The sequence below is a fragment of the Epinephelus fuscoguttatus genome, linkage group LG12 (assembly GCF_011397635.1).
Source record: "Epinephelus fuscoguttatus linkage group LG12, E.fuscoguttatus.final_Chr_v1".
NCBI classification, from domain to species: Eukaryota; Metazoa; Chordata; class Actinopteri; order Perciformes; family Serranidae; genus Epinephelus; species Epinephelus fuscoguttatus.
Window position 1 is genome coordinate 21,358,031 of NC_064763.1, and position 23,517 is coordinate 21,381,547.

Consider the following 23,517-nt stretch of genomic DNA (forward strand, 5'->3'; position numbering starts at 1 on the left):
GCATATTAAAAACAATGCATGGTGGTGCAATGGTTAGCATTGTCGCTTCACAGCAAGAGGGTTCCTGGTTCAAACCCAGGGTGGGGGAGCCCCTCTGTGCATGTTCTCCTTGTGTCAACGTGGGTTTTCTGCGGGTACTCCAGCTTCCTCCCACAGCCCAAAGAAATGCAGGTAAACTGGTGACTCCAAATTGTCCCTAGGTGTGAATGTTAGCCTGGCGACCTGTCCAGGGTGTACACTGCCTCTCGCTCATTCTCAGCTGGGATAGGCTCCAGCGCCCCCGCCACCCCCAGCAGCATAAGCGGTGACAGAGAAATGAATGAATGCCACCCCACACCTGAATTAGAACTTTTAACTAATGCATGACTATGGATGCAGAATCTTCACAATGTATTTTGACATTTTATTTAAAAAAAGCATCTGAGTATTTCTTTCACCAATGTCAACAGTGAGTGTTAATTTTTAAGACTGTGGTTTGTATAGTTGTTGCACTGGGTGGCATTATATTATCCGAAAATCCTGTTTTGTCTGTTATGAATGTTGAGGTGTTTGTTCACTTCCCCAGACAGCCATCCAGCTCACTTTGTGATACCTCACTTTAATAAAATCTAATATCTAAATAAGGTTACACCTGTGAAATATTCTAAGCATGTGCTTTGGACATAATGTTGAAAAGCTGTGAGTGTTCAGTGAAATGTGCAATTAAGACAAGGCATCTTACAGCATCATAAATGAGCAACATTTATTTCCACTTTTTGTACATTAAACGTGCATATCAATAAAACTAAAATTGATCATATAAATACCTCTACTGTAATACTGTTACAATAAATATGGCTCTACAGATTCTAGGTTAAATTAAAAAAAACAAACTTCAATATCAACTGCTGTGTGACACAAGGAGACACTCTCACGAAGTACTGTACATGTCTTCTCTTTTAGCACATTTTTCATCACAGGTGACCTGTTCAGTGATTGTGCTATGATTAGGACCTAATAACTCTTCGTACACTCATGTGGAAAGTGACCCTTTGCTCTCTTTGCTGTGCTTTTTTTTTCTAAAAGTGATGTTGAAAAATGCTCACAGTGTCAGTGTGACATATAAGAAAACTGGTGTCCTTCTTGTGTCCGTAGTCGGACCACATTTTTTGTTTGTTCTTTGTCACCTACTTTTTGTGGAGTCAGTAATGAAATAGTGCCACACCTTTCACCAAATTGTGCTGGAAAGGAGAAGTACGCACACGCACACATACACCACACACGCAAAAATCCTAAATGTGCTCCAAGATTGGCTTATGTTATCAAAACAAAAAAAAAGGGCATTTCAACCCTGGCTAAGTCAAACATGATACTGATTGAGGAAGCGTCGTGGGAAAGGGGGATCAGGCAGTGAAAAGATTATGTTACAGCTGTGATTCACATGTACAGAAAACGTCAACACGTCAACAGCCATGTCAAAATATTACATACAGTACTTTAAAATAGATTACCAAGAAACTCTTATTCTGATAACGTGCATAAAAATAAACACACCTACTCTTTCACAAAACTCCCACGCACAATGTTCATCTTTTACATGATATACAATGAATAATTAATGTATAGATTGAGTAATAAATATCAACACACAAATATGTCACCTCAGCCTCAGTAATGTCTTTCCTTTCATGTAAATGTCAAGTATTATGTCGTCCCATGCACAATGTTTAATTTTTCCATTTTATATCACCCTCCAAAACACTGCTTTGATCTTGTGCTTTCTTAACACTTAAAAACTCAAATAATTATCCACACAGAGAGAAGATATGTTGCCAGAAGCTTCACATTTCAAGTGACAGAACGTTTGATGCGATTTATGCTGATATTAATGATAAGATAAATGTCCAGTGGAACATAGTATTTAAAAAAAAAAAAAAAAGGAAGAAAGGTTGAGGAGAGGTTAAATTTCAGTGGCTTAAGCTATACTTCACAGCATAGTGGGTGGTAGCAAAGTTCCAAAGTCCAAAGATTCAAAGTCAATCAAATATTGTGCGATATCAATAATAACTAATGATACAAATAGTTATAAACCTTTGTGAAAATAGACAAAAACAGAGAAAACACATTTTAGACTGTAAAAACAAGGAGAAGAGCCGTGTCTGTGTGTTTCCCTCTGTCTCAGAAACCAGGCACATGGCAGTAAGCCTCTAAGGAGGACAACAGGATGTAGACGAACCAGAGAGAGAGGAACATGAAGAACGTGAGGAGCTTGGGTGTCCGTGGGCCCCCGAGCTCTCCGCCTGACACGCTGGGACGCCGGCGGTAGAGCAGCACCAACACACACACCAGCGCCATGACAGTGAAGATGGTGACAGAAAAGGCCAGGGAGCCCGGGTTCACCTTGAACACCTTGCCTTTGGTATGCCAGTAAACAGAGGCGATGGTCCACGCCACCCCGATGCCTAGGAACACATTGACTGCGTTGCTGCCCGTCACGTTGCCGATGGAGGCATCAGCGTATTGGTCCTGGATGGCAGCCACTTTACTCGCAAATGTATCTGTAATATAAAGACAGAGTTAAGCATGAAGAAAGAAATGGGAAACAAGCGACACTGTGCAAACTAGCTACTGATAGAGATCAATAGTGTGCATAAACTCTGACAAGTCAAAGTATGTAATGAAAAATGTCATTGTATGATATGTCATTAAAAAAATCAAAGTCATAGTCTTGCACCTCATAAAAGGCCATAAAAATGTGAAAGTATCACGTGTCATTAAAATGTTATTAAAGACTGTATGTCATAAAAGTTTTTAAAAAATGTCATAGTATAGTATGTCAGAAAAAACACATAAATGTCATAGTATAGTGTGTCATAAAAGTTTTTAAAAAATGTCATAGTATAGTATGTCATAAAAAGTTTTTAAAAAATGTCATAGTATAATATGTCATAAAAAAACAGAAAAATGTCATAGAATAATATGTCATAAAAAGTTTTTAAAAATGTCATAGTAAAGTATGGCATGAAAAATCATAAAAATGTCATAGTATAGTATGTCATAAAAAGTTTTTAAAAATGTCGTAGTATAGCATGTCATAAAAAGTGATAAAAATGCCATAGTATAGCATGTCATAAAAAAAAGATTCAAAAATGTCATAGTATAGCACGTCATAAAAAGTTTTCAAAAAAAAAAAATTCAAAAATGTCATTGTATACAATGTCATAAAAAGTGTCATAGTATAGCATGTCATAAAATGTTTTTAAAAATATCATAGTATAGTATGTCATAAAAAGTCATAAAAATGCCATTGTATAACATGTCATAAAGTTTTTTTTAAAAAAATGTCATAGTATAGCATGTCATAAAAAGTTTTTAAAAAATGCCATAGTATAACATGTCATGAAGGTTTTTTTAAAATGTCATAGTATAGCATGTCATAAAGTTTTTTTTAAAAAAAAGGTCATTGTATAACATGTCATAAAGTTTTTTTTAAAAAATGTCATAGTATAGCATGTCATAAAAAGTTTTCAAAAATTGTCATAGTATAGTATGTCATTGAGTTTTTTTAAAAAAATGCCATAGTATAGCATGTCATAAAAAGTTTTTTAAAAATGCCATAGTATAGCATGTCATAAAAAGTTTTTAAAAAATGCCATAGTATAACATGTCATGAAGTTGTTTTTTAAAATGCCATAGTATAGCATGTCACAAAAAGTTTCTTAAAAATGCCATAGTATAGCATGTCATAAAGTTTTTTTTTTAAAATCTCATAGTATAACATGTCATAAAGTTTTTCAAAAAATGTCATTGTATAACATGTCATAAAAAGTTTTCAAAAATTGTCATAGTATAGTTTGTCATAAAACATTTTTAAAAAATGTCATAGTATAGCATGTCATAAAAAAGATTCAAAAATGTCATAGTATAACACGTCATAAGTTTTCAAAAATGTCATAGTATAGTATCTCATAAAAAGTCATAAAAATGCGATAGTATAGCATGTCATGAACAAATTTCAAAAATGTCATTGTATACAATGTCATAAAAAGTGTCATAGTATAGCATGTCATAAAATGTTTTTAAAAATATCATAGTATAGTATGTCATAAAAAGTCATAAAAATGCCATAGTATAGCATGTCATAAAGTTTTTTGTTTTTTTTTAAATGTCTCAGTATAACATGTCAAGTTTTTTTTTTTAAAAATGTCACTGTATGACATGTCATAAAGTTTTTTTTAAAAAAAATGTCATAGTATAGCATGTCATAAAAAGTTTTCAAAAATTGTCATAGTATAGTATGTCATTGAGTTTTTTTTAAAAAAAAAATGCCATGGTATAGCATGTCATAAAAAGTTTTTAAAAATTGCCATAGTATAGCATGTCATTAAACATTTTTGAAAAATGTCATAGTATAGCATGTCATAAAATGTTTTTAAAAAATGCCATAGTATAACATGTCATAAAGGGTTTTTTTTAAATGTCATAGTATAACATGTCATAAAGTTTTTTTTAAAAAAAATGTCATAGTATAACATGTCATAAAGTTTTTCAAAAAATGTCATTGTATAACATGTCATAAAGTTTTTTTTTAAAAATGTCATAGTATAGCATGTCATAAGTTTTCAAAAATTGTCATAGTATAGTTTGTCATAAAACATTTTTAAAAAATGTCATAGTATAGCATGTCATAAAAAGTTTTTAAAAAATGCCATAGTATAACATGTCATGAAGTTGTTTTTTAAAATGCCATAGTATAGCATGTCATAAAAAGTTTTTTTTTAAAAATGCCATAGTATAACATGTCACGAAATTTTTAAAAAAAAAAAAGTCTTAGTATAACATGTCGAGTTTTTTTTTTTTTTTTTAAAAATGCCATAGTATGACATGTCATAAAGGTTTTTTTTAAATGCCATTGTATAGCATGTCATAAAAAGTTTTTAAAAAATGCTGTACTATAACATTTCATGAAGTTTTTTTTAAATGTCATAGTATAGCATGTCATAAAACATTTTTAAAAAAATGTCTTAGTATAACATGTCATGAAGTTTTTTTAAAAAAAATGTTATAGTATAGCATGTCATAAAAAGTTTTCAAAAATTGTCATAGTATAGTATGTCATTAAGTTTTTTTTTTTTAAAAAAGTCATAGGATAATAAGTCAAAGTTTTTTTTTTTAAAAAAAATGCCATAGTATAACATTTCATAAAAAGTTTTTAAAAAATGCCATAGTATAACATATCATAAATTTTTTTTAAAAAAAATGCCATAGTATAGCATGTCATAAAAAGTTTTAAAAAATGCCATAGTATAACATGTCATGAAGGTTTTTTTAAATGCCATAGTATAGCATGTCATAAAGTTTTTTTAAAAAAATGTCTTAGTATAACATGTCAAGTTTTTTTCTTTAAATGCCATAGTATGACATGTCATAAAGGTTTTTTTTTAATGTCATAGTATAGCACGTCATAAAAAGTCTTTAAAAAATGCCATACTATAACATGTCATGAAGTTTTTTTTAAAAATGCCATAGTATAGGATGTCATAAAAAGTTTTCAAAAATTGTCATAGTATAGTATGTCATTAAGTTTTTTTTTTTTTTTTTTTAAATGTGTTAGTATAACATGTCAAGTTTTTTTTAAAAACAATGCCATAGTATGACATGTCATAAAGGTTTTTTTTAAATGTCATAGTATAGCATGTCATAAAAAAGTTTTTAAAAAAATTCCATAGTATAACATGTTATAAAGTTTTTTTTTTAAAATGTCATAGTATAAGTCATAAAAAGTTTTTTAAAAAATGCCATAGTATAACATGTCATGAAGGTTTTTTTTAAATGCCATAGTATAGCATGTCATAAAGGTTTTTTTTAAATGTCTTAGTATAACATGTCAAGTTTTTTTTTTTAAATGTCATTGTATGACATGTCATAAAGGTTTTTTTAATGTCATAGTATAACATGTCAAGTTTTTTTTTTTTAAAAAAATGTCATAGTATAACATGTCATAAAGTTTTTTTTAAAAAAAAAAAAAAGTCATAGTATAGCATGTCATAAAACGTATTCAAAAATTGTCATAGTATAGTATGTCATTAAGTTTTTAAAAAATTTAATAGTATAACAAGTCAAAGTTTTTTTTTAAAAAATGTCATAGTATGGCAAGTTTTTTAAAAAAGCTTGTGGTATAGTATGTAATAATACTTTAAAAAAAAACAACAAAAAAAAAACAATGCCATAGTATAGTATGTCATAAAAAGTTTTTAAAAATGTCATAGTATAGCATGTCATAAAAAGTTTTTTTTAAAAAACTGTCATAGTATAGTATGTTATAAAAAAGTTTTAATGTCATAACATGGCATGTCATAAAAAGTTCTAATATAAAAGTCATAGTACAGTATCTCATAAAAATACCATAAATATGCCATAGTACAGAATGTCATAAAAAGTCATTACAAAATGTCATAATATAGTATGCCTTAAAAAAATCCTAAAAAATGTCATAGCATTGTTGTTAAAAAGTAATACATAATGTCAAAGTTGAGTTTGTCATAAAAAAAATACCAATAATGTCATATAATAGCATGTCAGAAATTAAAAAAAAAAAAAGTCATAGTATGTCATAAAAAATTTTTATTGTCATAACATGGTATGTCATAAAACATTCTAAAATAAAAGTTGTAGTACAGTATGTCATAAATATGCTATCAAAATGCCATAGTATAGTATGTCATAAAAAGACATTACAGAATGTCATTATATAGTATGCCTTAAAAACACCCTAAAAAATGTCATAGTATTGTTGTTAAAAGTAATACATAATGTCAAAGTTGAGTTTGTCATAAAAAATACAAAATGTCATAATATAGTATGTCATAAAAGGTTATTGAAAAAGTCATAGTATAGTATGTCATAAAAAGTTATAAAAAAAATCAGTAATTTATGACATAAAAAATGTTGCAACAATGTCATAGTATGTCACAGATAATAATACAAGATATCGAAGTATAGTTTGTCAAAAAAAAAAAGTTCTTATAGAATACTTTGTCATAAAATGTTATAGCACAGCATGCCATAAAAATGTTCCCCCATTCCCCATGTTAAATTAGTGATTATAGCCTTGCTCTGTAGATCTGTTAGTGACCATATAATATGAACATGTTTTAGGTTGGCACAATGTTAAAATCCCATATGCTCTTCTCTATGTGGTAATATTTTATGTTTGTGATGTTACTGATTAGCTAATTCTCATCAGTGTCTCACTTTTTAATAAGCTATGAAGTCTGCCATATAAATGTTAATAAAGTCTAATAAAGGGTTTTTACAACAATCCACCTAGTCTGCAGCTGCATATTGTTACTACTGCAATAGTTTCCCAATACTGGAAAATATGCATATGCGCTTTCTCAGGTACTTAGAGGAGAAGATTGATATAACTCTTATATATGTCTGTGAAATATGAATCTACATCCAGCAGCTGATCATTTTAGTTTAGATGGTGTTATCTGGTGATGTTATAGACAAAAGTGCATTCTCGGTTGCTTGCAAAGATGAGGTAGCTAAAGAAGATCGTTCTGATTGTTTTTTGCTTCCAGTAATGACAAAATAAAGGAGGTAAAACATGTCAACAAGTCTCTCAAACTCTCTGCCCACCAAAATAACCATAAAACCTAATACTGCCACTACCTGTGGATACTGTAACTCCCTGATAATTGCCTTCTAACTAATTCATGTAGGGCAATACCCAGGATAACTCATTTGCCAACTTCAAGGAGCGTGTGGAGCTTACTGACTTGTCAATGCCTACTTTTCATATTCTCATTTGCTGCTTTCAGTGACAGTGTTTAGGACGTAGTGAGATGGGAATACAATTAGGCAGCACAGAGAGAATAACAAGTGAAACAGGCTTTTTCTTTGTTTACGGCTTGCTAATGTTCAAGACGAGGGCTCAGGAGAGAAATACTCTGACAGCACAGGCGGAGGCAGAGGTTATACAAGTCTCCCCAAGCAGCTGTCTCTACTGCACACGCAAACCCCAGAGGAAACCTAGGACAAGTCTGCTCGTACAGGTGATAGACACTGCAGACGCCCACCTGGAACAGAGGTGCCGAGGGCCACGAACACCACAGCGGTGACCGAGTCTTTAAGACCGATGGTGCAGCCGAAATGAGAGGCCAAGTCCCCAGTCACAGCTGTCAGAACGCCGATGAGGGAAATGGACACGAAGAAGCAGGCCCAGCCATTCCAGTATTCAGTGGGTGGGACAAAAGCGAAGAGGACTTTCCAGAAAACTGTCAGGAAGTGCATAATGTAATCAAAGCAGGATGGCAAGCGTTCCTCCCCGCTCTCTTCCTCATCATCGTCACCTGGTGGAGACAGAAAAGATGTGTCAAGTCCTGAAAAATATGTACAAATACTTGCTGCGTCTGCCTTCTCTGCTGATAGTTTGTCCCAGGCCAGGTCCTGCCGTGTACAAAACTCAATCAAACCAGCCATATTGAAACCACGATAAAGTGTGGCAGACAAGAATAATTTCATTTTCAGACAAAGTTATTAAATTTGGAGTGAAGTAAATTTCTTTCCTGTCTCGGTTATCACAACATTTTCAGGACATGTAATTTTATTTTCAGTTGTAAATGTGCATTAATATTGGTTACTGTTGAGGCCATGCAGCCAGTAATACAAAAAGACGAATGAAGTTATGTGATGCAGATCTTTGTCTGCGTGGATTAATTGTGTGTGAATCTGTTGGCAATGCCTCAAGAATCCAGTAGGGGCACTGTGCTCCTTCTCCTCACTATAACGATGAGTGAAGGCGGGGCAGTGTGATGGTTTCTCCATCTTTCTCTCACTATTTCTCTTGTTTAAGGTAATTACTGTCCGTAAAGCATTATAACTTTGTAAACACACAATCTGAAAATCTTTATGGTTGTTCATTATAATTAAAAGGTACACATTTTATATGTGTTGTTCGAATGTTTCTGGCTAACTCTTTTGGTATTTAAGTAAGCTGCCAGAGACATTATGGCCCCGCTGTCGGGTCTGACCATAGACTGTATATAAATCTCCACTCCCCAAAACTGAAGCCATAATATCCCCCCTAATACAGCCGCTGCCATCTTGCGCTGATGATGTCAATTGGAGCCAGAGTCTGCACAGTAGTGATCTTCGCAGTATTGACTTCCCACCCATACACCTGTCCGACCAATCGCAAGAAATACCGTTAGTCCCAAACACACCAACTGGCACACATAGCTGTCAATCATGATGTCGAACCCCCTTTTTATAGCATGAAATAACTAATTAAAACCAAACATATTAGAAAAATGAACATTTTAACAAACATCAACATGATAAAAACTACCTAAAATGCTGAAAACTATCTTTACACTACACTGTCCCATCTGCTAACATGGAGGGGGTGGGGTTTATGACCTGTACTACAACCAGCCACCAGGGGGTGATAGAGATATTTTGGCTTCATTTTTGGGGAGTTCTGTCTTGTAGGCTGTACACATGAATGTAACAGTACCTATGTTAAAGTTAGTGTTAAAGTTTTAAAAGAAAATAGTCTAAACCATTTAGAGAGTCAAAACTTTAGTCATTACTGTGGTCCTAAAACTGAGTACGTTGATACTCAATATAGATGAGTAAAAGAGAGAGCAGCGTGTTGCTTTCTTCATCCCTCTGTCTTATCTCACTTGTTTAAGGGCACAACAAAAGCAGCTATAAGGAGTTTTTAACTGATAATGAAACAGTCTCAGCTCGATAAAGATGCCCCTTAAAAACCTACATACCAGACCATCAGACAGAAGATTGGCTATTATCATAAAGCTATCCTTAATACCTGTCACCGGGTCTGATTCCCTGCCAAATCAGACCATATGATTTACGGCATTCAAACCTGAGGAGCCTATGTTTACATTTCCACAGGTCTGGCAGCAAGTAGTATGTTTTCACACAGTGGGATTACATACAAAGTCAATGCACAGATGCCAAAAGACACAAATTGTGCACCAGAGATCTACTTCTCTATGATAGCGAAGCCAGCAGACAACATGATGAGTTCTGAAAATATGTGTTTGTTACTTTATTCCAGCTAGGAGCCAAATTAGCACCAATGTTAGCATTAGCTGCCTTTCCCTGCAAACACTCCACTGGCCTTTCCTCACGCAAGTAATGCAAGGCTTTGCACTTGGTCTTAAGACACCCTTTTTCTTTTCAATTAAGTTAGATAAAACAGACTAAGTGTGAATGAGGGAGAGAGAGGGGTTGACCTAATGGGCGCTGTGGCAAGGACATTCTTGTCATAGTTAAATGTTGAAGTTATGGCTTATTCTGGGGCATGATCAGCAAAGAGAAGAAGAAAAGTACTGCTCAGAGAACAAAATCCCCCCCCCAAAAGGTACAGTGATAGAGCACGGGCGAAAAAACATGAGTTATTGTAGATGGCCATTCAACAGATGTAGACAAATGTAGAATTTGAGAGGATTCAAAAACTGATCCTGAATTAGCCATCTTCATTCTAGAGAGGTATTTAATTTGTCTGTTTTATTTGTGAAATACATAAGCCATTATTATTCAGGAATTGTGCAAATTTACAGGAAAGCCCAATCAGTCTTCTTTCAGCAGTGGCAGCCAAATGCCGCTTGCCTACTTTTGTTTATACAGAATGTGCCTTTTCGGGGCAATGGGGGGCATGAGCAAGTAACAAAATCTGTAGCTCAGCGTGTGACGTAAACAGTGATGTGGGAGGGAAGCCGTGGCTGGTCAGTCCTTCGGTGATTCTCTCGTAAGTTAGCCCGTCCTTCACCGTCCCCGTCATCTGAAGGTTAATGGCCTCTTCATTTGCGAGGTCAACGAGGGCGTGCAATTCCTTGTCTCCCCAGTTGCTCATCTTTACTGTGTCTGTCAGGTTTGCGTTCCCCTCTTGCTACTAGCTGCTCGCTAATTCCTGCTATCAGCTGTTTCCTGTTTATCCACAGCTAGTGGGTCGCAAGTGCGGTGTCATCAACAGCTCCTCCCCCAAGTCTCCAACAGCCCCTCTCGTTGCGGAAGGGCGCCTCGGTCTGTTTAAACCAAAAAGGTTCTGGCAATATGACGACCCTACAAGGCGGAAAATTGGGCACCTCGGGTCAACCTGTCAATCCGGCTCTGTGTCTAAACGCTCGCAGCTTGCCGGCAAAACGGCCCAACATTCCCAGAAAAATCTAGCAGTGTAAAAGGGGTCCATATGAGATGCAAGATGCACGTTTTATACCAATATGTGTAACATTGGTGGCTAAAACAAAGCTGACTTTGTTTCACCATCGTCATATTACCATTATTGATCTTATAAAGCCATAAACAGATACATCACCTGTGTACAGCTGTATTTGAAAAAGAAAAGTAGTATTAAGAAGTATTAAAAATAAGTTGTGTCTTTTCTTTCATGTGCTAGCCAGATCAAGATCTTTACAATGGGAAATGCAGTCTTCATTCTGGGAAACATAATGCAACAATCAACATAAAGTGAATGCTCCTTGTAGTTGCTTTAAGTATCGCCTGATCTGTGACATCACATCTCAGGTCAGAAATTTATATTCAGTCTTAAGAAAAAGTTGGTGAAACAGTAAATAGTTCCGGCTTCATGGCTCAAACTTAGATAACATGTCTGACGGCAAAATCCAGCTAACATAACACCAACCCCGAGCACATTTAAACCATTTGACGAATGTGTGGGAGATAACCTTTTCAAATCATTACATTAAATCTGTAGATATAACTATGAGTCAGTGATTGAGACATACATATAGGCATGAAGTGTACTTTCTATTTATACACGCACTCTCTGCATGAAAATCTGAGCGACCTCAACTACAGAGAGAGAAGGAGAGAAACTGAGAGAAAAGAGCGCATTAGCCGAATGACACATCTCTGGTGTCTAATTCAGCTTTTAGCCCAAATGCTTTGTGCACTCGTGCAGATCTAAAAGGTTCACAAAGCCAAGTGAATGGCTTTTGAAAGGGCAAAATAAAAAGGGTTCACCATACCACATTCGTCTACATAAATTTTTCAAAGCCATTAATTGTCCAGGCAGAGCTGGCCAGTTTTGTTTTTATGGTGAGACACGCGAGGGATTCGCCACATCATGCATTTTTAACAAAGTGTCTAGATTAAAAGGGAGCAGCACATAAACAGGGAACTGCCAAAATACATTAAAACAGGCTTTATTTTTGTAAGCTCTCTCATTCATCATCTGTTAAATTAGGCGTCTTTCTTTAAATTCAGCCAATGTCAGACTGCAGCAGTTGGAATTTTATTAAAGACATATCTGGAAAAAAAAAGCAGCACAACAGTAAGGCTGGTGAGAAGCAGCTGGTGGGCTACATCCAGCCTGCAGACTCAATCTTCCACAGGTCTGGTCTCAGAGGGATTAACAGATGAGACATTTCACACAACGCCGCGACTCACCTGCACTGACAGTGACGGCACTAACAAACTGCTCTCTCCAGCTGCTGCTCCCCACCACCAGAGCCAGGTTCGTCTTCTTGATCAGCTTGTCCACCGTGCTCTACAGACGGCCACAAGGACAAAGACAGCAACAGAAATAAAAAAGCACAAGTCACTGGTAGCCATCTCTTTACAGGTTACTCTGTCATATAAGATTAGGGATGCCAGTGTGGGTGAATTAAGGTGCAATTAACCGTGTCACTCTTTCCACTGTGGTGCACAGTGAGTCACCAAAACAGAAGCAGGGAAGCACAAAACCCCACAATCCCCCAGGAAAAGGGCACATCGCCAGCATAAAGCTGCTTAACACCAGTGCAGAAAGAAGACCCGTTAGTATCGGCACATGAAACTGGAGTCCTGAGTGTAATATCATGTTATTGCTGAAACCGGTCTTAAAGGGGCACACCACCAATTTTATACATATAGATCAGTTTACAGAAAGCCTGCAAAATGGGGGTTACAAACAGGAGCTGTGGAGACTGTAAGACATGGATATTCAAAGCTCCTATGAGACGGCTGCTAGAGTGTCATGTGAAAGCTAGGGGGGCCTTAGAGAGATTGGGACAGCATTATAAGCATTCTTTTAGGGAGGCAACTTTGCCACTCCTATGACAGCAAATGAATGGCCCACTCTACACTCCCTATGACTGGCTAGTACTCGTTGCCTTCAGTGATTAGATTGCTTAGGTTCAGGCAAGAGGAGTTGGATTGGTTAGGGTTAGGGTAAGAGTGTCAGGGTAAGCTAATCAGAGGTAATAAGGTGAGCCATTCCTTCACTATCCTAGGATTAGGAGTCAGCACAACAATGTTAATAGCTAACAACGCTAACAACGCTAATGGGAGTTAGCTCACACTTACAGGAGCGACCTGGGGAAAGGGTGAACGGAGGGAGGGTGGGCGGGTGTTCACACTGCCACAACGCCATCCCATGACCATGGATTGGGATGGTGCTATTAGCAGTGATAACAGTGGGAGGTTGAATGTTGTGTTTCCATGACGACACCATCCAGCCTCCAGGGGCTGGAACAGCATTATCAGCGATAACCCTCGGAGTTTGCACAAATAAGAACAGAGCGACAACCCATAACTGTGAGCTAGCTTGTAGGTCCTGTACATGGGTTGGTAACTGGCAGAATTTTCAGTCATGAGGGAGGGACATAAAAATGTAAGGAAGTGTTTCATTGGGCACAAAATAAGTATATCTTTTGATTTCATGATGTCTTTTTTCAAGTCAAAATGACTTGCTTGCAGTGGCAGGGGCCCTGTCCCTGCCGAGCCCTCTGTTTCCGTCCTCACAGTGTGCAGGTGTCGGACGGTGGGTCACTGCTGCAGCTCCCTGTATGTGCTTATGCCGTCCCTCACATACACATTCTCACTGACTGATTAATTGGTGCTGCTTATTTATATTAATGTGGTGAATTTATTATGAATACAGTCCATCTGATGCTCATTTTGTTTCTGTTTTTTGTCGTTTCATCACTACTACAAATGCAACTGTAGCCAGTATCCCACTATCACTATCCTCATTCATATTTTAAGAAGCTACAATTCATATTCAGCCACAAAATAAGCCTGAAAGCTGGAAATCAGAACAGAAGTAGAGAGAGTTGTTGCATAGCGATGATTCACCATCTCATCTAGTTGCACTGGTGTGAACCAGCAGGTTTTTAGAACGTTGCAGGCACAACGGCACAAAGCCAGTGCCAACAAGGTTTGTCTGAACTGGGCTTTATGGGAAACGTTGGATCCAGCATTTTAAGAGTTTAAATCAGGATATTTTTGCCTCTGCTGCATCAATTTTGAGCAATTCTTTTTGAATCACGTCTCTTGCAAGACCCTCGAAACCCCCAATTTTACGGCAGTGCATTATAAAATTGATGGAGTAGCCCTTTAAATGCTGCATTATGGTTAAATGATACAATTTTCTCAACTTCTTTGACTATTCAAGCTGAATGAAATGATGAGTGACTGATTCTACTGGCAGAGCCATTAGTTACGCACATGCACATCACTAATAATTTATCACCTATGACTAGTTAGATTAAATATGAATCTCCAACAGTCATACCCAAAATATTGTGACATAACTGATATTGGTGTAGAAGTTAAAAATATCAGTTTTTTATTTTGTCTCTGTGCTCAAGCTCTAACTGTGCTGCAGAGTGAGACTGAATAAGGTCAGGATGGATTTAACACTGGGAATAATTAATAGAGAGAACAATTAGAGAGAATAATTCTTGAATGTCATGATGTCTGGTTTGTCTATAAATTAGTTTAAGGATCTGAAGGATGTGAGTACTGTGTGTCCTGCTGTGATGTAGGAGGAAAGCAGGTAAATCTTGAAAGAACAAACAAAATATTGGCATTCATCAGCTCATAGCAGCTCGTGGGAAGTTGCAAAATATGCGAACATCCGTGTGAAAGGTGAGCGTGGCTCTGAGGTAAAAAGCTGCTTATTTCTGAGTTACCTTGAATTCATAGGACTCCTCAATTACCACCTCCAGCTTTGTGTGCTCACCCAGACAGGGGCAGCCCATCTTTGACACGTCCTCCGGTCCCACTGCTGTCTTGTTATCATTGGTGTCTCCTGCGGTGGAGGGACAGGGATGTAAACAATCAGCCAGTATCTCTCAAGTGAGAAATGCAATAGAATAAGATATCATATCTCCATGCATACTGTTTGCATCAATTAAGCATATCAATGGGCAGCTAGGGCTGTCAGCATTAACACGTTAATCACAATACGATGAAGGTCCGAATATGACACTTTTTTTTTTTCTTTGATCATGGTTATCAAATACTGCTATTTTATTCCCTCCAAGCAACCTAACTGGTAGTCAAGCCACCACAGCGGCTCCCTGCTGTCACAGTGATGGGTAATAAGAACACCACTGTGCCTTTGAATAGTTCATTTCACTTTTAAAGGCCCCCCAGAAGGTTCATTTGACAAGTTAAAAGTAATATGCACCTTGTGTCAAACAGGATTAAAATATCACCAAAGTACTTTGAGTTAAGCGTACAGGTGCAGCTAATGATACTGATGTCAGCAGGCAACCGCATACACTATAGCAGCACTATAGCGGATTGTGCGAATTGCCACAGACCCGTGGATGAAACTCATTCGAAGAAGTTAAATACAGCGCTTGCTAAATGGGTGGCAACTGACTGCAGACCAATCAATATCATGGAAGACTCAGGTCTAAAGCCCCGTTTCCATCAAATACTTTTGGTATGGTACCTTTGGAACCAAAAGTAACCCTTCAGACATGGTACTCGGACCTAAAGCCCTGTTTCCACCGAGCAGTACGGCATGGTACGATTCAGTTCGGTACGCTTTTTTTTCCGTTTTCACTGAAGATGTGGAATATACACAGTTCATATTATGCGGCCGGCAGTCGGTCCAGTGAGTTAAGTTATTCTTTCTCAGACTCCAGCTGCTGCAAGAGGCAGCAAAACATCCTTTCATTTTATAATTACAGTTTACTATATGTAAAGCTCTCCACAGTATGAACAGTAGAGTGACTGTCTGCGATTGACCAATAAACAGACTGCAGTGTTCCCAGCTCCACCTTTTAGCACCAGATCTGTGTGCTACCCAACAGAGGGGGGACCAAAAATGGGGACGGTATGGTTCTATCCACAACTCTGCACAGTGGAAACGGAAAAAAAAGTACCGAACTGAACTGAATCGTGCCGTACTGCTCGGTTAAAACACCTGCATTCAGTTGATTCCCAGTCAAGACACTCTGATAACAATTAATAGACCTTGTTAATATAGATGTCAAAACAGTTTTGAAATGCGCAATAATGGAATTCTAAACATGCAATTAAAAATGTGATTAATAGCAATTAAAAAATGGATGATTTGACAGCCCTACTTTAAACATTTGATGAGTTTGGGACACATCTGTTGTATTTCCAAGTACAGCCTGATTAATTTCAGGTTGTCTAACAAAAACTGGCAAACTGTATTTATTTATTCACTTCTTAAGTGCTTTTTGTGAATATGCATCCAAGAAGTGTTGTATGGCCAAAGCAAGTTTGATTATCACTGTGAAAATGCTGATTTAATTATTTGGAGATCCTGGGCATGCTTGTTATAAACTGATATAAGTAATATCAAGATAACAAAATACCAAATCTGAAATTGATTGTGTTTCTTTTTTCTTTTGCAATGTTGTCAGCCATCACAGTAAATAGGATTAAAAGTATAGTTTGGATTTTTTTGATGCAGGTTGTATGAGGTACTGTTCCACAGTCAGTGTATTACCTACAATAGTCAGTAGGCACACCCCCAATTTGGAGAAGCAGGCAGGAGTACCACAACAAAAGCTACGTAGTGCACTGCTGTGGAAAGGGGCAGCAGCAAAGCGTAATTTGGCCACCTAGAAAAATCAACATTTCAATCAACACAAAAGCCATTATAGCGCCCTATTCAAAGCCAGACTCCTTTGAGAAAAACAGTGATTTAACATTGGTGAAAACAGAGCTGCTGGTCTACTGCTGCTTCACTCATTTATTTTGTTTCTGTTATAAATTGACTCTGGCATGTAAAAGAGATCAATTCGGATTCACTTTAGTCACAAAATTACACTAACTAGCTAACTAATCGAGGCAGTGGTGGAGCAGCAGTTCCCACGTTTACTGAGCCAAAATTACTGTTTTTCTCAATGGAGTCTGGTGGCTTTGACGAAAGCACACCTGGGGAACTGAAGCCACTAATGGCTTCCCTGTTGGAACGGGCTATATGATGGCAAGGTAAAGCAGTGAAAATACACTCAATATAGTGTGCGCTTAAACTGATATTGATTTTTTTTTAGGTGGCTTAAATAAGATTTGCTGCTGCCCCCGTCTACAGCAGTACGCTGCGTAGCCTTTGTGTAGGCACTCCTGCCTGCCTTTCCAAATTTGGGGCATGCCAACTGCCATCTACTGTATATAAAACACTGACTATGGATAAGTACAACACACAACCCCACTTCAAAAAAACTGCTATTTCTTTAATGTGCAGCTGTGTAAGGTAGGTTGACAAATGGATACATTTTTAATAACTCTCTGCCTTGTAGCTCTCACTCTGATCTAACGTCTCTAACCCAAGCTATTTTAAAGTGCAACAAACCATGAGTCCTTCAGCATGAGGCCTGGCCATTGAGTGCGCCAAAGGCACCAAAGAGATCACACCTTAGACCTCAGAGGTTCCCCAGAGTCAAAAGGACTTTGTATCAGTGAATACAAACAGCTCTAGCCAAAGAATATAAATAAAATATAAAGGGCAGGGGATGCAAAGTAAACCTCATTTCCAGCCATGAAATAATGAGGAAAAATCACTCTGCGCGCTGTAGCATGCAGCTGTGTCCTCAGCTCACCGTGTCTCTGCCCGACCTCCAGCAGAATGGGCTCCTCCAAAACAATCGTGAAAGTCTTGTTCTTCTCGTACTCCTCGTCATCGATGACCTTCACGTTCAGCAGCTTCCTACAAGCAGAGCAGTCAAGGGACAAGGAAAGGATGGAGCCAAACAGAGACGCGTGAATAAATGAATTAGCATCTTTTAGGAAATAACAGCAGCTGTCAACAGGCTCTATGCATTTTTTTAACCTATCTTATATATAAAATAGATCCCTGGCAACCAGTGGGAGCAGTTTGTAATGCTTTTGTATGAATACAAACAGTGTAGCCAAGAGGTAGAGTGCCTACGCAATGAATCATGAAATAGAGATATTAGGTAAGAAGATGGAAGCTCTAGATTTTTAACAAATTAAAAAATATCTTGTTATATAGAGCACTAGGTGCAACAGTTTTTTTCTCAGCACCCCACAAGAGGGCGGACTCCTTCTCCACCATTAATTCCATTAGAGCACAAGAGAAACACAGTGAGATAGCCCACACCCCTCCCACACACTTCAAGTTATAAGTCCTGGGAAATTGAATTATTATCTTGTTCTCAGTGGAAATCAAGCACTGCCTATCTAGGAAACCATACAGGTTGGAGAAAACTCCTCAGACATATTCAGACATACAGCCTCGACTGTTGAAATCTGAGTGCCACGAAAACACGTGAGGATGTGGTGTCAAACTGTGACCGACATATTTGCCTCAGCCCACTTCATTCTCCTACACTGTCACAGTGAGTCTTTCTCTCCCTCTCCCTCCATCTCCCTAATGATATGTGGGTGGCTGTCTATTTCTGTCTACTCATATACACTCAGGATTCGACACGCTGGAAGAGCTTTTTGCTTGCAGAAGAGAAGAAGTTTATTTTAAACATGAACGATACGTCATCGGCCGTCTAATGTCAAGGAGAGTCATACCAGTGGGAGCAAAGGGAATCGCATTATCGCCTGGAGTCCTCGCAATGGAAACAAAGGAATTTGTCTTTTAAACAAGATGTTATTTCAAGTGTGAGATGTACAGGGACGCAGTAAGTTCACTTTGAAGCATCGTGGAAAGGCCTTAAAATAAAATGCGGTGGTTCAGTTGCCATGGACTGCGTTGTTTGATATTGCATCACACTTTGAGCAGATACAGTTTATCCTGCTTTAGTACATGAAGACGCGCAGGATACAACTGGCAGGGATCAGGCAAACATTTACATTTCGCAGACCTCTTGCTAAAATACAAGTTAGAAATGGAGGGCTGTCAGAAAGCAGCAGGGAAGTAGGTCCACATACTGCATTAGGCTGATTAGGTGGCAATTTAAATCTCAACCTCTGCCAGAGTGTAATGCTCATTTGCACTTATTTCAGACAAAAGGTGGGTGATAATAACACAAAAGGTGAACAAATCAAAACTGACTACGGATTCCAAAATAGATTCAGGAGAAAAAAAAAAGACTGAGGTAAAGTAGTTTACCGGTTCTGTGAAATAATCAGAAAGAACAAAATAACTTCAGGAAGCTACAAACCCCATAGAGCACTGTGTTAACATGTGCTGCCCATAGGGGGAAGGTAAAAGTTAAACACTGTAGACTCAATAATCAATTCAATTTAAATAAAGTTATGAATCACTGTCAGAACTCTGAACTCAGAACATTAAATGACACTCAGTGAGTCTCATGGGCTACTGACAAGCACCATACCAACCTGAGTAATTACAACTATGGTCATAATACAGCCCAGCAGAGCTACTGTTAAATGTTGTGGCTCCCATATCCCTGAAGTAGGTTCAAATTAAACACAAATATATGTTCACAGTGTGGAAGAAAAAGAAAACCTTCCATGTGGCTTCTGAGATGTTATAACTTTGTCTTGAGGTCTGGCCTTGCAAGATCACCAGAAACATACCAATGTAGCTAGCTAGTAGCCAAAGGGCTAACAGAGTGCTCCAGGGATGACAGTTATACACCCACATGTTTTCTTTAACAAGATAATCTTTACAAATTCACTCCACTTTTATGATTTTTGAAGTGTAACTGCAGTGGCCTGAAATAAAAAGCTAACGTTAGGCTATAAATGAACTACACCACCTCAACACAGCTGTAAAGTTGCATACAGTGTAATGATGTTTTGTACTCTCATTTAGCCACTTGAAAATGCATGCAAACTTCAAAATTCACAAGTGGAGTCTCTTTAGGTTGTGTTAACCACAGGCATCCCAGGTAGCCAAAATGATCCGGCCCAGAATCAGCCTGGACTCAGCATGCCGGATGAAATTAGCTGGGCCAGGTCCAGGTGCCTAACTCGGCTGAGACTCGGTATGAATTATGCCCCAGAATCTGGCGAAATCAGCTGGCCTTAAACTGCCATCCGCTTTTGAATCCGCTTTTACGTCTGGAACCTCCCACTGACCGCATGCCTTTGCTGACGTCGACCCCTGCAGGACCCTCCGCATGGAAGATGAGTGCTTTAACCACTACATTAGGGAGGAAACTGCCATCAGCGGGATTATTTTAGACATTCAACCAAAAACTCAACCAAGAACCTACTGACTTCGAGACAAGGGACCCGCGAGTGGCAAAATGCTAACTCATTTCTGGGATTTAGGACTCATTCCTGGGGTGTTCAAAACATTAGTTAAAAAAATAGTTAAACATTTTGGGAAATGTACTTTCTTGCTCAGGGATAAGAATACCCGTACCACTCTCATGCCCAGACTGTCCTCCACAACAACAAAAAAAGTCCATATACTGCATTAGCTTCTGCTTATGGTGGTGGTTGCGGTGGTTGGATGGGTCAAACAAACACAAGACTGTCACCAAGGAGACCACTGTTGGTGTCACGATTTAAACCAAGAGTCAACGTTGACTTATTTTAACCTACAGTTAACTCATACAACATACGATACATATGTACATAACTTAATTAAGTACTTACGTAACAAACCATGATTGTTTGGTGAGTATTGGCAAACAACCTATTCTGTCATTGAGATCTGAGGACATGTTGCACACGTCTGTGCTCTAAATATGAAGCCAATAAACATTGGCACAAAAAATTCTAATTTATGAACTTTTCCATCCATTTCTGTCATCAGATCATCGGGAGTTGGTTCATCAAGATAACAGCAGGTGGCGCTAATCCTCCAGTCAGGTGCTGCAGTGCGGCACAATAGGGTACAACACCATGACATAATTAAAGGGGTTTTGCACACCTAATATTACAGCTATGTGCTGTGAGAATTCATACAGCAGCTGTGAGAAGCCTCCGGAGATGACGAAGGGACTGTATGTCATTTATTTGCTGAATCTGTTTCTGCTGTACTTCGTCACATTTATCGCTTCACTACTTTCCCACTTCAGAATGAGAATCAGAAATACTTTACAGATCCCTGAGGGGAAATTGTGAATAGTTACAGTTGTGCCCATGTCAAGAATAGAGAATTATACGAAGTAAGAACAAGAGTATGAAATAGATGTAAATATAAAGCAATATAATAAAATAAAACAGAAATGAAAATGTGCATTACGCTACAGTGTGTAACACTAATATGTGAGATATTAAAATAATAAAAATAAAAATATATCTTGTCACTGTGCTGAGGCTCTAAGTGTGAAATTTAACCACAACATATTCATCAACAGAATAAAACAAGAACAGAATAAGAGTAAACCTCCCCCAAGTGTACAGACATTTTTGCAATATTTTGAGATTTGTTCAAGGGTTTGGCATTTCCACTTAAGTTTTATACACGCAAATTGTAAATGCGCATAAAAGAGGAAGATGGAAAGGCCCCTAGTGACTTCTTCATGCTGGAAGAACTCCCTGTAAGACCGCGACTCGTTATCTCAGCAAGTTGGTACATTTAAAAATATCTTTCTATCCTTTTAAATTGGCGATAAATTCATTTGGTGTTTTTAATAGTTGTCTCACTGTCTCCTTTGTTCTTCTCCGAGTTTGAAATGGTCGGTATAAGAATCAGGTTAACAGGTAAAATATCACCACCCAGTTCTGCTTCCTTAAACCTGAATCTCTGCAGGTCGATGTAAACTCTCATTACAACAGGCACAGTTGAATTCTATCAAGACAGTAAAGCCCTCACTTACTGCAGAGAATCGGCCATCTCTGCTCGCCTGTCAGCTCCATTCTTATAGTTTCTGAGAAGCTATAGAGGGTAACATAACCTGCTATTGTATCTGTCACACACAAATACGAAGGACGTCAGGAGGACTCTATTGTCTGATCTCTGGAGACTGATCTCCGTTCCACCTGAAACAACCATAATCTCTGCGGCATGTGTGGAAAGACGAGCTGGCTCTTCACATAAAGCTGTAGAAGGAGACAGTGCTTTTTCTTCTTCACTCTGTAAAAAGTGTAGATTTGGTCTTTACATCAGTTAGCTGGATTAACGTGGATTACCGGTTAAATTAAGGCTGATTAGAGGGAAAATCAGATGGGACTCAACTCTCAACTGTGTGGCCTTATTTTATTCATCTGGAGTTTCCCTCTCCTCTGTATTGTGCGTTGGTTTGTAAAGGATGCTCCAGTTTCCTCCCACAGCCGAAGATATATACAGTAAGTCATGAGGACTGGAGACTCCAGACTGCCTACAGGTATGAGTGTGAGTGATTTTATGCCTCTGTGTTCACCCTGGGAGAGTATCTCTGCTTCCTGCACTCTGCATGCTGGGACAGGCTCCAGCCCTCCTGAGAGCCTGACAAAAAATGACGCCAGTAGGGAGAATGAGTGAATGCATAAATGCATGACAGTATGTCAAATGCCCACGACTGTACGGGGCATTGCCATTCAGTTGCAAGAATCATGGATCAAACCAGTGTGTCAGCATGTGTCTGCCTTGCTGAAGTGTCCTTGAGCAAGATTCTGAATCTCTAGCAGCTCCAGAGAGACTGCAGTATAACTGAATATGAAGCCGCAGCGCGATGAAGAAATATGTTTCTCATATCTACAGCAGATAAAATATGAAGATTATATTGTCTCCACTGTAGTGTGTTGTTGGGTTATTGTGTACAAGATATTTATATGGAAACAACATTGCGTTGACATTGATAGTGATATACAGCTCTTACCTGTGATAACCTGCACTTGCAAATAACATTACCAGAGAAAGGGCGGCTCAAAGTGGAACATGTTCTCTGCTTAACTTATCATGAAGTAAATGGTGATTGAGCAATGTGATGTCTATGGAATAATGACTCCATCAGTGTTTAGACTGGTTCTCTATAAGCCTCAGTTTTATTGTCCAATTCTGTCTGCCACTGGGTACGATCTCCAGGGAAAATCAATGCTCGATTTACAACGTTTCCCTGGTAGCTGTAGGTGTCCATCCCCGGTTGCCAGAGAGTATTAGTGTAAGTTCTAAGAAGTTACTATCCCCAGTAGTGGAGATGGTGTAAGGTGGAACAACCAAAGTAAATGTGGAAACTTGGGTAGTTGGTTGTTGTAGTCAGCTCTGAGGAAAATGGAAAGCAATCTGGTTGTCTTTGTGACAGCGGTGCCAACAATAATACCACTTGGAAATGCTATACACCCCCATATTTAAACACCACTGTCTACCCCTCTTCACGACGGCCCCCTTTTTACTCCACCATACACTCTGTGTAGCAGTCAGGAACAACTATAAACACTTTTGATTACCAACGTTCTGGCCCTTGAAAATGTCAG

General features: G+C 38.0%; 1 protein-coding gene across 2 annotated transcripts in view; it reads right to left on the reverse strand.

The window, feature by feature from the left end:
- Positions 1-741: 741 nt before the first annotated feature.
- Positions 742-23,517, reverse strand: part of slc8a4a (solute carrier family 8 member 4a) — a 39,247-nt gene continuing 16,471 nt past the window's right edge. For both annotated transcript variants that reach the window (XM_049593138.1, XM_049593137.1), the window contains exons 5-9: positions 17,829-17,935; positions 14,931-15,049; positions 12,424-12,523; positions 8,064-8,336; positions 742-2,537 (exon numbers count right to left, since the gene is read on the reverse strand). In XM_049593138.1, the coding sequence (XP_049449095.1) occupies positions 2,158-2,537; positions 8,064-8,336; positions 12,424-12,523; positions 14,931-15,049; positions 17,829-17,935 (979 nt within the window). In that variant the 3' untranslated portion in view covers positions 742-2,157. The remainder of the gene's footprint in view (positions 2,538-8,063; positions 8,337-12,423; positions 12,524-14,930; positions 15,050-17,828; positions 17,936-23,517) is intronic.